This window comes from Schistocerca cancellata, chromosome 1 (assembly GCF_023864275.1).
Source record: "Schistocerca cancellata isolate TAMUIC-IGC-003103 chromosome 1, iqSchCanc2.1, whole genome shotgun sequence".
In the NCBI taxonomy this organism is placed as follows: Eukaryota; Metazoa; Arthropoda; class Insecta; order Orthoptera; family Acrididae; genus Schistocerca; species Schistocerca cancellata.
The window spans coordinates 941,666,142-941,679,766 of record NC_064626.1 but is presented as its reverse complement, the minus strand read 5'-3'; the positions used below and the strand labels follow the sequence as shown (position 1 = coordinate 941,679,766).

Here is a 13,625-nt window from a genome sequence, read left to right as displayed (position 1 = left end):
TAGCAAATTGTAGTTTCTTCTTGCCATTAATGAAGAAATTTTAGTGCATCAATTGTGCAGTCGTGGACAGGCCACTTGTCCGTCTTGAATGAAAATAATCTCATCATTGTGTTTGATTAGTGGATAGCCCAGAATATTAGACTCACCACCACTGCATCAAAATGTTAATGGCAGGTATGTGTCTCACTCTTCTGATTTCTAGACACTGCCTGTGCTACCTCCACAGTACTACAGTACAATAGTAAGTCGGAGAATATCTGCAACAACATAGTTGAATGCTTTTTTCATGTATGTATATTGTTTATGATTTAATGGATGCTTTATTGCTGCATATTCTTTTGTGCGTTAAATTATGTAGTAATATGTGAGGTGTCAAGTTATGTATGTGAGTGCCTAACTCTGTCAGTATACTGAACTACCTGAATGTGGACCAGAGACTGAAAATAAAAGAATTACAGGGAGTGTATACTGTGAATATTGTTTTATTAGTCTCATTAATGTACATAATCATAATCATTTGGTTCAGGTACAGGAGAGACACCAAAATTGTGGTAAAATTTCACTATAAACATAGAACAACAACATCATCATATTAATACAATTTTGTAATATGTACACACAATAAAAAGAGATTAACTACCCCTTGCTCAAATTATCATTTCATCCTGTGTGAATTCTTTTACTGAATTGTAGTACTTCTTCCACAGAATCTGCTGTAGCCTTGTTTTGAGAATCCCTGGTTTCATATTAAATATGTTTTTTGCCCATTGACTTGTATATTGTCATCCCCATATACTGTGGAGCCCTTGTGTATAATTTCAATTGGTGTGGGAATAAAATAAAATTATTTTAATTTCTTGTTTTATGTATTAGGTGAAAATGATTCTGCTCAAATAATTTTTGTCTGCTATGTAGGAAGATTATTATTTCATAAATGTATATGGAAGGAACAGTTAGGATTTGCAGTATACATTATGAGGTTCAGTTTAAGAATTGAACAGTTAATATTCTTTCAAAAAAATTTAAAAACTTGGGAAATTCTTGTGAACTATGTGTATATAATTTCTTGTTATTATTTTATTGGTGTAATATTTATCAATGTTTTCTCTTTTTCGTTTGCTAGTGCAAGAATGATTCGGAAAAAGTTACAAGAAAATGAAGAGTTCAAAGTTACAAGTTACAGTTTAATCAGCCATAACAAACTGCTTCGCTGTGTGCTATGGTATGTATTGAGTTTATTTGAATTTTTTGTTATTATGATGTTAAAGAATTCACATTTATTTATAATAATTGAACTATTGATATACTAACAATAAGATGGAAATGAATGCGATTAGATTAGATTCACTGCTTGCTTCGTGGGCCTTATGAACATGTCAGAAAACAAAAATACTTGATCAGGGTGTATACGACACGGGAAAACAGGGAGATCCGGGAGAAACCCGGGAATTTTTTCATCCGGGAGAAACCCGGGAAAAACCCGGGAATTTTTTAGGATTCCGAGAATTTTTCATTGTTTTAGTTTTCAGTTAAATTTTTGTAATTTTGACTGGTAAGAACTGATACCCTAACAAAGGAAATTACTGTATACCACTACTGCAGAATAATACTTCAACAATAAAACATAAACAAGAGAAAAAATGAAAATAACTTAAATTGCAAAGGAAATGCACCATATACAACGACGACACACAGTGCTCTTGCAAGCGTCTGCCAACAGCAAAATGTGTCAAAGGCTTTAGGAAGACTATGCAATGCTTCATAACAACAAATTGCCTCCGATGAGCTTGAAGTCACAACTGTTAAGAGCGGCCTCATACGCATGCGCAGTTGAGGTGCACTTGAGCAGTAGTTTCGATTATTTTGAAATGCTTCCCTGTTGGTTTATGAACGCATTTTAAGTTGATTTCTGAATGAATCATAAGTTGATTTTTGAAAGCGTGCATAGTGTACATGATGTGTCTGTCAGGAGAATCCTTGTCACTTCTAGAAATAAACTATCCGCAGACGAAAGGGGTCGGGGCTATCCGAGCTGAGTGGAGTAAAGCTGAACGTATGAAGGCCAATCGCTGTCTGATTATGTGGTTGATTGGTTTTGCGAATGATCAGCATTGTTATAATTACTAGCGAAGTCCATAGATTCAGAGTACCAGAATGGAAATAAACGACTGACAGGAATAACAGGTGAGAAAGATTATGTACTATCTTCTCGGTGTACCGAAGAAAATGAAATTTTGACTAAAAATTTTTGGCCAGGTCGCTACACTAGTAAGGACCAGTTGTACAGTCCCCGGCTAGCAGCCGCTTAAGTTCTATTCTGGAAGTAACGTGGAAAAGTGTTGTACGAACACGTAATAACGCCTAACCAGAAAACAATCGCGGGATAACTAAACCTGTGATTCTGGCCAGATTAGTGAAATTAATTGGCGAACAAATTTTGACAATGGTAGGAATAGCTGCAGAATTGCTGATGACAAGATTGTTTGTTAGAAGGAGGAGAAACGGGGACATCACAAAAATCATGGAAGAATAAGACGATTCGAAATTTATATAAAAATTTCGTAATACTACTTTTCGATCTCATGCTTGAGAAGGTGGTACGTATGAATGAAATGTGAAACTATTTCCTAACATAAAGCTTTTTGCTTGTAGTAGGCCTAATAGGCATTTGATATTGGCACTTCGTGAATTATATTCTGTCGTGTTAGACCATTTGTGCCAAAACAGTCTCGTTTGTTAGATGTGTGTTACAAAATTGCTGAAATATTAGAAAGGCCTATTTTGTTTTATCTAGCAGGCAGTGACAAAATAGACGTAATCAGATCGAGAAACCAGACCAGTCTTGGGTATTATTCGTATTAGCAGTTTTTTCAGTTTTAGATAACGATATTTCGATTTTTCATATAGTGAATCGTTTGACGAACTTTAATGAGGTAATAGATTCTTTCGCAGAAAGGAAAGCATGCCATTAAAGCTGTAGCATGATTAGAGAGAAAAAAATACTAGGAGCTAAGGATTGAAGATATGTGTACTTTGTTGCTTGTCTCTTTTCTTTATTGGTTTTATGTATCCTATATATTTAATTTTATGTCACACAAAGCAGCAAGTTATTAGCTAATAGGCAATAAAGAGTGCAGATTTTCTGAAGAGTTCTTGTTCTCCCAATTACAAATAATCCCATCCGCTATTAATCGCGAGATTTTTTTTTTTTTTTTTAAAGAGGGGCAACCTATCAAACCGGCTGACTGGGAGCAGGATAGGCACCACAGGACATTTCAACTTCCACTGTCCTGAATATAGTTTGATGGCATCCCGTACAAAATATACACGTTTCAATTCCACAGAGTGAAATACAGTGACGTGCAATAGAAGAATGCTTTATGAAGAGGCGTGGCACTGTACTTTGGCACACTTAAGACCAAATAACTTGTCTTACATTTCCTCGAACACATATGTTTTATGTTTCAGACTTTTCAGGAAGATGTGTGCTACAAGATGAACATATTTTTGAAAATTCGATTTTTTATTTGTTTTAGTATTGACCCGGTTTGTAAATATCGTAGATCCGAGGTCGATGCGTAGAGCAGCCTGAGTTATAGTGGGTAGTCTCCATGTGACCCGTGTTTACATTTAGCGATTTTGCTGTTTCCCCTTCGTTTACTCTCACATCAAATGGAAACAAAATAGATATCTGTGGCCGGGAGCTATCAAGTGAATTAAAAAACATTCACATAATTAAGGAAGGCTAAAATATGTCATTAGTTTCAGATTTTATTATTTTTTTCCCACCTTTCTGACAGTCAAGTATTAGTCGCCTTGCAGAACAATGAAGTTACTTTCGTCTGTTTGCTAAATAAATTTGACTTTTATTAACCTTTGCTGCAGAGGCAGTCAATGTATTTGAAACGAAATGTTAACTTCCACAGTACTGGCTAGTTTCAACTGTTCGCTGCATTTCAAGTGCATGTTTTCATCTTCTAGCACGTATGGCTTTATGCTATAATAAAGAACCAAATACGATATAATACAGTACTGGTGCTCCAAGAAAATTTGCATCCCAAAAACCATACTGAAAAGCTTAATATCAGGTCGAGGTCTACTTGATTGGGAATCTGGACTTACAAATGTGCACTTTAAGTATGCACTTGAAATGTGCACATTGTAGTTATGGTTCACGAAATTACGATGCTCTTGAAGTATCCACCGATGTCTTGTTTCTTTTATGACATAATGTATGATCTTTCAACGTTTTTCACGTATGTTCATATGGTCTTCCTGCATCGTGGTAACTGCGCAAGCGCAGTGACGCCTTTTATATGCGCTCTCTGGCAACTGCTGAAACGAACCTATTTCTAACAGGTCACGGGAAAATATTGCTAATGGTGGTTTGAAAAGTGTTACTTTCAAAGTAAATATCATTTTATGTAAGTTGAACTATGTGCGAGAATGTACCATGAATTTCTTAAATCACAGAGCGCTTGACTCTCATTTAAAAATCAGCTCTTTGATGACGAGCCATTTAAAAGAATTTTGAACCCTGAAGATCAGACATTTGTCATTATTAGAAATTTTGCTGGCACATTTGTGTGATTCTTAAAGTGTAACACGTGCAAAAAAGATCAACATTATATGCGAAATCATAGCTTCTCTTGCAGCTTATTAACCTTAGATACCAATATTATATGTGAAAGCTTTTCTTTTCTTGTAGCAGCACTATGTATATTAATTTAAACTATTAACTTTCCCTGTTTGTGTGTTCGTGCTACTTAACAGTGATGTTGCTGTTGGCTGACTACATCACGTGTCCTATGCTCTGAATATCCGCTGTCATTGACGGCTGAGATCACATGACATGAGCTATCACTCCCTTACAGAAACGCATCGCAATCTCGATTTCAATGATTTGGAAAGTACCATGCAGTGTTTGGTAGAATTCCAATGTATGCTTTTGTAATACGAAAATACGCAACGTTCATGTTGCTGGACATAAAAGATCTTTCCAAGACGCGTCTTTTTCTCTGAGTTTTGTATTCTAAAGTGCCGGGAAATTCTATGCCCATGTATAAAACCTTAACCATTCAAAGGATTGATAAGGGAAAATATACTGTCGCTTAACACGGAAAAAGTGTGTTTTCACCCGGAAGAAAGTGTATTTTTAAATGGGAAATCCGGGAAAAATCTGGGAATTTTTCTTCCTTGTCCACGTATACACCCTGATGATGCATACCAAAGAAAATTTCTAGTACCTTATTGTTCCGTCCACAGATACTAAGTGAAATGAAATGGCCCTGAAAAATGTGGAAGAAACAAAAAGTTTGTTGTAGCAGTAGTAGTAGTAGTAGTAGTAGTTTTATTCATCTGTAGATCTCTTTTTACAAGGACATAGGACGTGTCAAAGTATTTACAAGCTTAGACCAATTTAAAATAAGCTAATTCGTATACACATATATTTACAGATTTCTAGTTGGACATAATCATTAGATTTACTCCTGGTATACAATACTTTTTTTTGCAAGTAACTTATTAAATAATGTAATGCCACACCGTTCACTCAGATCTCACTATTAGTCACTGCACACACATTGTTTCATAACACTTCACTCACTACACACACACACACACACACACACACACACACACACACACACACACTGGTGATCTCTGGGCCATTACCTGTACTGCAACCTCCCATTTTCTATCCTGAAAAACTGAGTCATTATCCCTCCATAATGATTGAGTTGTTGAGCTCAGAAAGAGGAAGAGCTGTTAGTATTGTGCTATGCATAGCTTGGGGGTAAGTATTTCTAGAAAGAAAAAAAAGAAGGGAAAAAACATAAATTAAAGGTGTTATGTGGAAGTTTTAAACCTACTCACATTTACAAATTACAGTAACAGAAAGCTTTCCACAAACCTAGAAATTTTACATACTGTGGTATCTAAGACGATTTGTAGGCCGTTGAGACATAGCATTGCCAAAATAAAATTCTTGGGTATTTGACAAGGTTTATTCCAACGTTTATGAAGCACTATTATAGAGACAACGCATGAAATACCTCCCTGGTTACACACAGTGACCAAAAGTAAAAATGAAGAATAAACAACTCCATGACTACATAACATCTCATAAACATATATGACAAGTGGCACTTTGCGACAAGATAATTTTCCACTATTGCTGCATGTGTTCTTAAAATGTAGTGCACCTTATTGTTTTGTACTAGTGCAAGCACGGATGACTGCTGCATAGTTTCTGGATACTGCTGAATGTAATGCCACACCGTTCACTCATATCTCACTATCAGTCACTGCACACACATTGTAACCTAGAAATTTTACATACTGTGGTATCTAAGACAATTTGTAGGCCGTTGAGACCATTACTGTTCTTATTCTGGCACAGTCACTGTGATGAAATCAACCCTGGCTGCTTAGGTTGGCTATCATGTCCAGAAGACGGCAGTGCCTGAGGTCTGGAAGTAGTCCAAAGTATGACAAAAAGTCTGCCCGTAATATTGGATGCACTACATCGACAAATATGATGTCCATATGTCTGAATGGTGGAGCCATTGGCAGAAAACAGGCAACGATCATCACGACTATGACGAGGTAGGCATTTGGCCGGGTAAACTGACACAGCTGCTCTGGTGTCTACCAAGAATGGCTGTTTCGTGTGTTGCTCAGTGATAAAAGGTGACAGCTGTTATCTGTTGAGTCAGTTGCTGTCATCACTGAGCCCTTGTCGATGCTTCTCATTTCACATGTCAGGTTACACTTCTTGGCCTCTGTACGGAATTGTCTGTGGTACTAGCATACCATCATAGTTGACGGCGAGCAGTTGCAACCCCGTGTTGAGCTGTGGAGCTTGTGATGGTGGGTGGATTCAGAGGAACTAGTTCCAGACTGGATTTCAGCAGTGTGGAATAAGCGGCGAGGAGCTCTTCTTCACTCAGAATCAATACTTGTGTTGGATAGTTTTGTGGGTACACTGGTGCATGCAGAGCTGTGACCTGTGCTGTAAGCTCCTCCAGTTGCACCTGTAATTGTGGAAATATTGCTTTGGAGGGACTCAGGTTGTGGTGCGACACCTACCTCCGATGTAGACGGATACATTTCCACTATATGGTTGGCCGTCTGCATGAGTGTGTCTAAATCTCCTGCACACACCATAAGTATCTTTTGTGTGTCTGTGGGCAGGCATGACAGCTAAATGCTCCTCAGTATATCATCACTGAGTGCACTATTTGCCAAAGTGCACAGACTATACAGTAATTGCAATGGCATGTGATTTCTGAGCTTTTCTATGCGCAGCAGTTTCTCCAGTCTCTTGCTCTCTGTCTGTGACAAGTGTTTGATTAGTGCACTTTTAATTGTTGTGTACCATTCTGTGGCTGGGAGTGCAGCTACTTCACTGGTCATCTCTTCATTTAGTGCTGCAATGATGTATCAGTACTTTGTCTTGTTGGCTGTGACATGTGCAAACACAAACTGGCTCTCCAATTGAGCAAACCAAAGCATTGGGCTTTGTTGTCAAAAGGGAGGCAGTTTCATTGATTAGCAGCTGACTGCTGGGATTGCTGGCATCTTGCTTGTGACTGCTGGTTTGAACATGAGTCAAAGCTCCTCTGTAAGTTGCATGAGAAGAACGTGGCACAGCTGGCGCAGTCTTTACACGTGTATGTCACAACATGGATGGCTTAAGCGTACGCTGTAGCCGATGTGATCATGTAGCTTGTTAAGCGGCGTTATCATGTCAGGGTCACCACTAAATGTTGGGTGTGTGATAAGATACATTCCAACATTTACAAAGTGCAAGTCCAGAGACAATGCGTAAAATACATCTTTGGTTCCATACAGTGACCAAAAGTAAAAACAATAAATAACACTATCGCTTCATAACATCTTATAAATTACTTTGAGAAGCAATGCTTTGCTGCAAGATAATTTTCCACTATCGCTACAAAACAGTGTACTGTATTTTATTCACACAAATCAGATGCAGAATTTGAATATGTCATAAAACGAATATTTGACATTGTTAATAATGTATGGGCCACTTGATTCTATTAAGAAATTTGTCTGTGAGATACGCATTGACCCCAAATAAATCCTTTTGGCTGGTCTGAAACATACTTTATTAGTATCGGACACTTCATGGTTTCTGGGAAGTTATTAAAAATGTGTGTTTTTGAATAATGGATTTAAGTTGTCAGAATAGCATGGCTCTGCTAAAACTGTTGTTGCTAGGTAGCTGGCCATGGGCACCTGACTTGTACATGTGTGCCTGGAAATAACGGATTTATTGGGAGGTCTAGTCATGTGACTAATTCAAGGGACTGTGTAAGGAAGTTAAGCACAAGACAAAAGTTGTTCTTTCGGTTTGTGATTGACAGTGGGAAAGGTGTATACCAGTTATGCAGCGATTGTTTTGTTAGTGCCACTGAGAAAGGGCTGTATTAGGAACCACAGCAGAATTAAAAGGAACGTAGAAAGTGGGAAGCTGGATGCAGATTTGATGTTGATTTGGCAGGAGGGGGAGGGGGGGGGGGGTACGTTTGTCGATGGTGTGCAAGTGAAGAGAAACTCATTAATAGTTTGGTGTGCATTTTGAGGACAAAAGTGAAAATTGTAATTCAAAATAGGAAATGTGGCCTTACCACTATGATGGAAACGATTCAAATTGAAGCTCGAAAAATAGGATGTAAAAGAAACATTTTACCAAAAGAATTAATGTTTCATATGGGGGTTTCAGTCATTTATGTAATGAAACAATCTTAACTGTTTGTCACAGAACTACAGTTGTGCAGAAACTTCGTGTGATATCTCCTGAGCGTTATGTAACAAAAATTGTTACTTGCTTTACCATATAGGGATTGCAGGCCAGAATCTGGCCCATTTTGATATGCTGAGCAGCATTACAGTAGTGTGCAAATATGTGTACGTCTTGCTGAAAAACGGCGGTGCACAGTGATGTTGGGCATAACGGCTGTTGGATGAAAATTTCTGCTGTGCGTGGTTTTTAATCAGAAAACCCTGCCAAAGGGAGAAAGCAGGGTTGCCACAGGTTCTGGAAATCAGGGAATTTCCAACATGTCAGGGAAATCAGGAAAATAGCAGGGAAATTGGAAGGGAAAAAAACCTGGAAAAATCTAATTTTTGTCTCAGTAGATGAAATAATCATCGCTGGCCGGGTGCAGCTGAGTACGTACACCGCTTCCCTGCTCCCTGATTGCTACTGCTTCTCCCCATCCTACCACTCCCCTCAGCTTGCAGTAAATGATGCCACCACTTCCTGGGAGCTACTGACAAGAGGCAGGGAGGCATGAGGAGTGGTTTGTTTGGCTCTGATTCTCAGAGACTGTAGAAGCAGCATCAGAAGACAGCGGTCATGTGTTCAGGATTTGTGTCTGAGTGATTGTGTGAATTTGTTTGTGCTCCTCATTTTCTGACAAAAGCTGTGGCTGAAAATGTAGGAGTGAGTGTGATTGTCTTTTCTACGTGCCTGTCTGTGGTTCAGCAATCATCTTTATGGTAGGTTGCTATCTACCCTTATTATTATTATTGATTCTCAGAGTATTTGAACAAGTTATCTGTTGCATGAATTGATCACCAGGGTCTCATTTCATCAACATGATATCTTGGCTTGTGAATAGCTGGCCACGTGAGTGGATTTCGATGACGGGCCAAAACCGGAGAGCGTTTCTGCGGGTTTCTGTAATGGATCGGGCCTGCCGATCTGAAGCCATTTGGATCTCACTAATATGCCGATTCTGTCCGTCAGATATAGTCTCACCAATCTGCCTACAGGGTGGATCTGTTTGTGTGTGGCATAATGCAGCAGATTTTCATGGTTTATCCATGGACCCAGGACTGTGGTGCTCCTCTGCAGGCCAGAGACCATGGGCAATGGAGTTCAGGAATTGCAACTGTCTCATCACAAACACATTGTACAGTGTGGTGGTTTATAGACATTTTGTTTGTTCTAGTATATTTGGCAGTTATGTGTTAGAAAGTATGGATGATAAGAAGAAGAAAATTGTGTCAGTCACGGGCAGTGTATATGCTATATACTTGCATGTTTCTCGGGGGATGGGGGTAAAAAAAAATTGCACAATACCTGTAAAATAATAGATATAACACAGTGGGTAATAACCAACAATAACGAACATAGTAGAACCAATATGTTATTGGTAGTAACCTACAGTGTTGGTTTACACAATTTTTCTCCACCTTATACACTTATTTCAAAAGGCTACATTTTTCTGAGGTTATTTCTGAAATTAGTGAAGGTGTCTTAAATCCATCTTGTGACTCCAAGGAAATGCATATTTTTGTCACCAAATGTGTTTAAATGAGGGAGTTTCACTTGGGGAAACTTATGGCAACTGTTGAAACTTTCCCAGCTGCTGTCATTGTGAGAGCTTGTGATGGTGGGTGGATGCAGAGGAACTAGTTCCAGACTGGATTTCAGCAGTGTGGAATAAGCAGTGATGAGCTCTTCTTCACTCAGAATCAGTACTTCTGTTGTATAGTTTTGTGGGCACACTGGTGATCGAGTGAAACAAAACCTGAAAAAAGGAAACTGTGACCTAGTGATTGCTCCTCATGGCACAACAAGTGTCTGCAGCCTTTAGATGTGTGTATAATCATCTATTCAAAGCTAGTATAAGACGGTCCTATAAACATGACATAATAAACAAAACAACTGTATTGCCAGGAGGACGTTTGCAACCTGCTTCTGTGTCAGAAGTATGCCTTCGGTTTTGGCTGCTTGCCTAGAAGAACATGTCATTTGGTTTGTGTGTGTGTATGTGCCGGGAGGGGGGAGATTGAATTTCCAGTAATCTTGAGGGGACTGATGATGATCTTTGTGATAGTGACTCTGAGCAGCATTCTGGATTGTCTAGCAAGGCTGAAGAATCAGATACTGTTGATGCTGAGAAGTGGTTGCACTTCATTTGGGTGAAACTAATAGTCTGGATTACATCTGTCCCACAGTGTAATGTTTCGATGTGTTCAGGTTTTATGTGTGAGGGGCATTCTTGTTTATATTCAGAATTCCAATACACCATGTTACTCCCGACTCTTTTGGCAACAAAACCCTATTTTTCAACATAAGCTCTGTTCAGCGTGACCACCTTACACTGTAATCTTATCCCTCCCACACATCACTTGATGATTGTCACTCATTTCAAAATAAACTCTTTTAATAAGCTTCAAGAGTAGTAAGATTCACAATAAACTTATTTACTTATCTTCTTGTCTCGAAGTTGGCTTCAGTTGTTCACGCCCAGGGGCTGGTTTTTGAAACTGAAATTTTTGACATTGTAGGTTCTCATGGTTACAATTGACGTAAATAATTGTAAAATATTAACTGAGCAGTTAATTTCTGTTGCTGTAATTTTTATTCTTTCGCATTTTTCTATATCACACTGTCTTTACAATTTCCACTTCAAAAGCAAAAATTACATTGTTATTGCCAAACACAGAAACACATCCAAACATATCAGAGGCATGCCCATTGCTAATACATTCTGCAGTACTAACAGTATTCCAAAGTATTTCTTGACAAATTACTTTCTATTAATGAATTCAGAAATAAATTTAATAAGTATCGTCCGATTGCACAATTAATAATAGGAATTTTAAGTATGCCAGATATTTCGTAATTTCAGATGTTTCTAAAAGAAAAGTAATTTTAATTTTATGTATAGAGCTAGTACATATCAATTGTAACAGCAAAAATATTTTTTTTTATACCTTATAACCTGAAATACACCACATTGTGTACAAAATCATATGAAATTCTTTTAGAAAACCAGCTGAGATAATATTAACTTGTTTAAAAATTAGAAAGTATTTTTGGTATTGATAACTTTGTTAAAGAAAAGTAACACTAGACGAAGGTGCCCCTTTACAATATCCCCCTCACAAAATTTGGAAACAATGTGTTTGTAATATTTTGTGCCGGACTATTAAGGTTAGCCAAACGGTGTACAAAATGTCAGAAGATAAAATACAGATGTATAAAGTATCTGATACATAACATATTACAGAAAACAAGAAAAATATCTACTACACAAGTCATAATCTATACATATATCAGGACTTGGCTTTCAGATTTTCAGATCTGTGGAACATTCTGTCACAAGACAAATAATACAAAGTCAGAACTATAATATTACAACATGAAACTATAGAAATGAAGAATTACAAATTGTAAGTTTATTTCCATAAAATCACACCTTCAAAATTTTCAGAAGAGAAGAGAGAAAAAAATTCAGAGCCCAAATGTATGACAAGTGAGCCGAATCGAAAAATTCACGACGACAGGTTGTAATGGTCGCCTAGTCGTAGATATAGCTAATTGCTATAATCGCACTATTTCACTCCCATTTACGGAGCTTGTTAGCACGTGATGTTAGGTTGGCGCCATTAAAATGCATTGTGTTGTGGTAATCACTGCTACTTGCTGGATCGCTGCTGTGTCTCGATGCTGATGCTGGCTCTAAATCTGGTTGTCTAGGGTTAAAAACATGAGGTCCCGTGTTTTTTATGTGCTTTTGATGATAAAGAACGAGCGAAACCAACAAATATGTAAACTTCAAATATTTATTACTCTGGTGGCCATCTTAATTCCACTGTCCACCAAAGACCATGACTCAACACAAAGTAGTACTTCCGTTACATGTTCTTTGCATTGTTTATCCACCTCAAACAATAACACACAAACACACTTTACCAAAGTGACATTCCGACTGCCTCTCGACCCTTCTTGCAGCTTGTATTTATAACATTGTCAGAGAACTACTAAAAAGAGATATAGTTTACAAGTCACATGTACATCTGTTATCATAATTTGTGCAGAAAAGTTATTAATTTGCATCGAGTGACATAATTTCACATGTTATTAAAATGACAGACAGATTTGTTGACTTGACAGAATAATTCTCTGTTACAAAAAGGCCGTTTTTTAGAAGTTTGTCAATTGACTTCTCTAATTTGCATAAATAAGTAAATAACATGAATTATTAAGAAATTGGTTTTCATCTAAAATAGGATTGATTTCGTGAATACTGAGTGAAAACGCTCCTAGTGAACAAATAGGTTTCACTGGGTGATTTTTATTTAAGGAGATCCAAAATACCTAAGTTGGCCACTATTTTTCGTACTTCATATTAATTATTTAAGATGAACTAAGTGTTTTTACATGATGACATTTGCTGTATCAGTGATCAAGTGATATAAACTTTTGTGTGGGTCAGTTATCCAGTATAATTTAATGGGTTGACTGTTTATGCAGACATGTTATGCAATCATTGTTAACATACACAATAACTTTTCTATAATCATAAATACTCGTTAAACTGGTTGAATTTGGAGGGTATCGCATACTTTGGTACAGTAAAGCCTTTAATATGTTCCGTTACAATACCCCCCTCGGGTAATATCATTTACAGAACGTTAATGATATTAGCCGACTAGGATAAATGTGTCAAATGGTTAAAATTTGGAAAAGTGCTACTTTAGTAATTTTTTAGTTTTACTATGCATAATGTGTATGTATGCAATGACCGTTACACCGTTTCAAAATGACTTTTTCCTGCAAATATTTTAGTTGTGTTGTT

General features: G+C 37.5%; 1 protein-coding gene across 1 annotated transcript in view; it reads left to right on the top strand.

Annotated features, from left to right (window-relative positions):
* LOC126088125 (pre-piRNA 3'-exonuclease trimmer-like) overlaps nt 1-13,625 on the top strand; it is a 275,789-nt gene that overhangs the window by 240,045 nt on the left and 22,119 nt on the right. Inside the window, exon 11 of the mRNA XM_049906233.1 lies at nt 1,124-1,222. Coding sequence (XP_049762190.1) covers nt 1,124-1,222 — 99 coding nt within the window. The remainder of the gene's footprint in view (nt 1-1,123; nt 1,223-13,625) is intronic.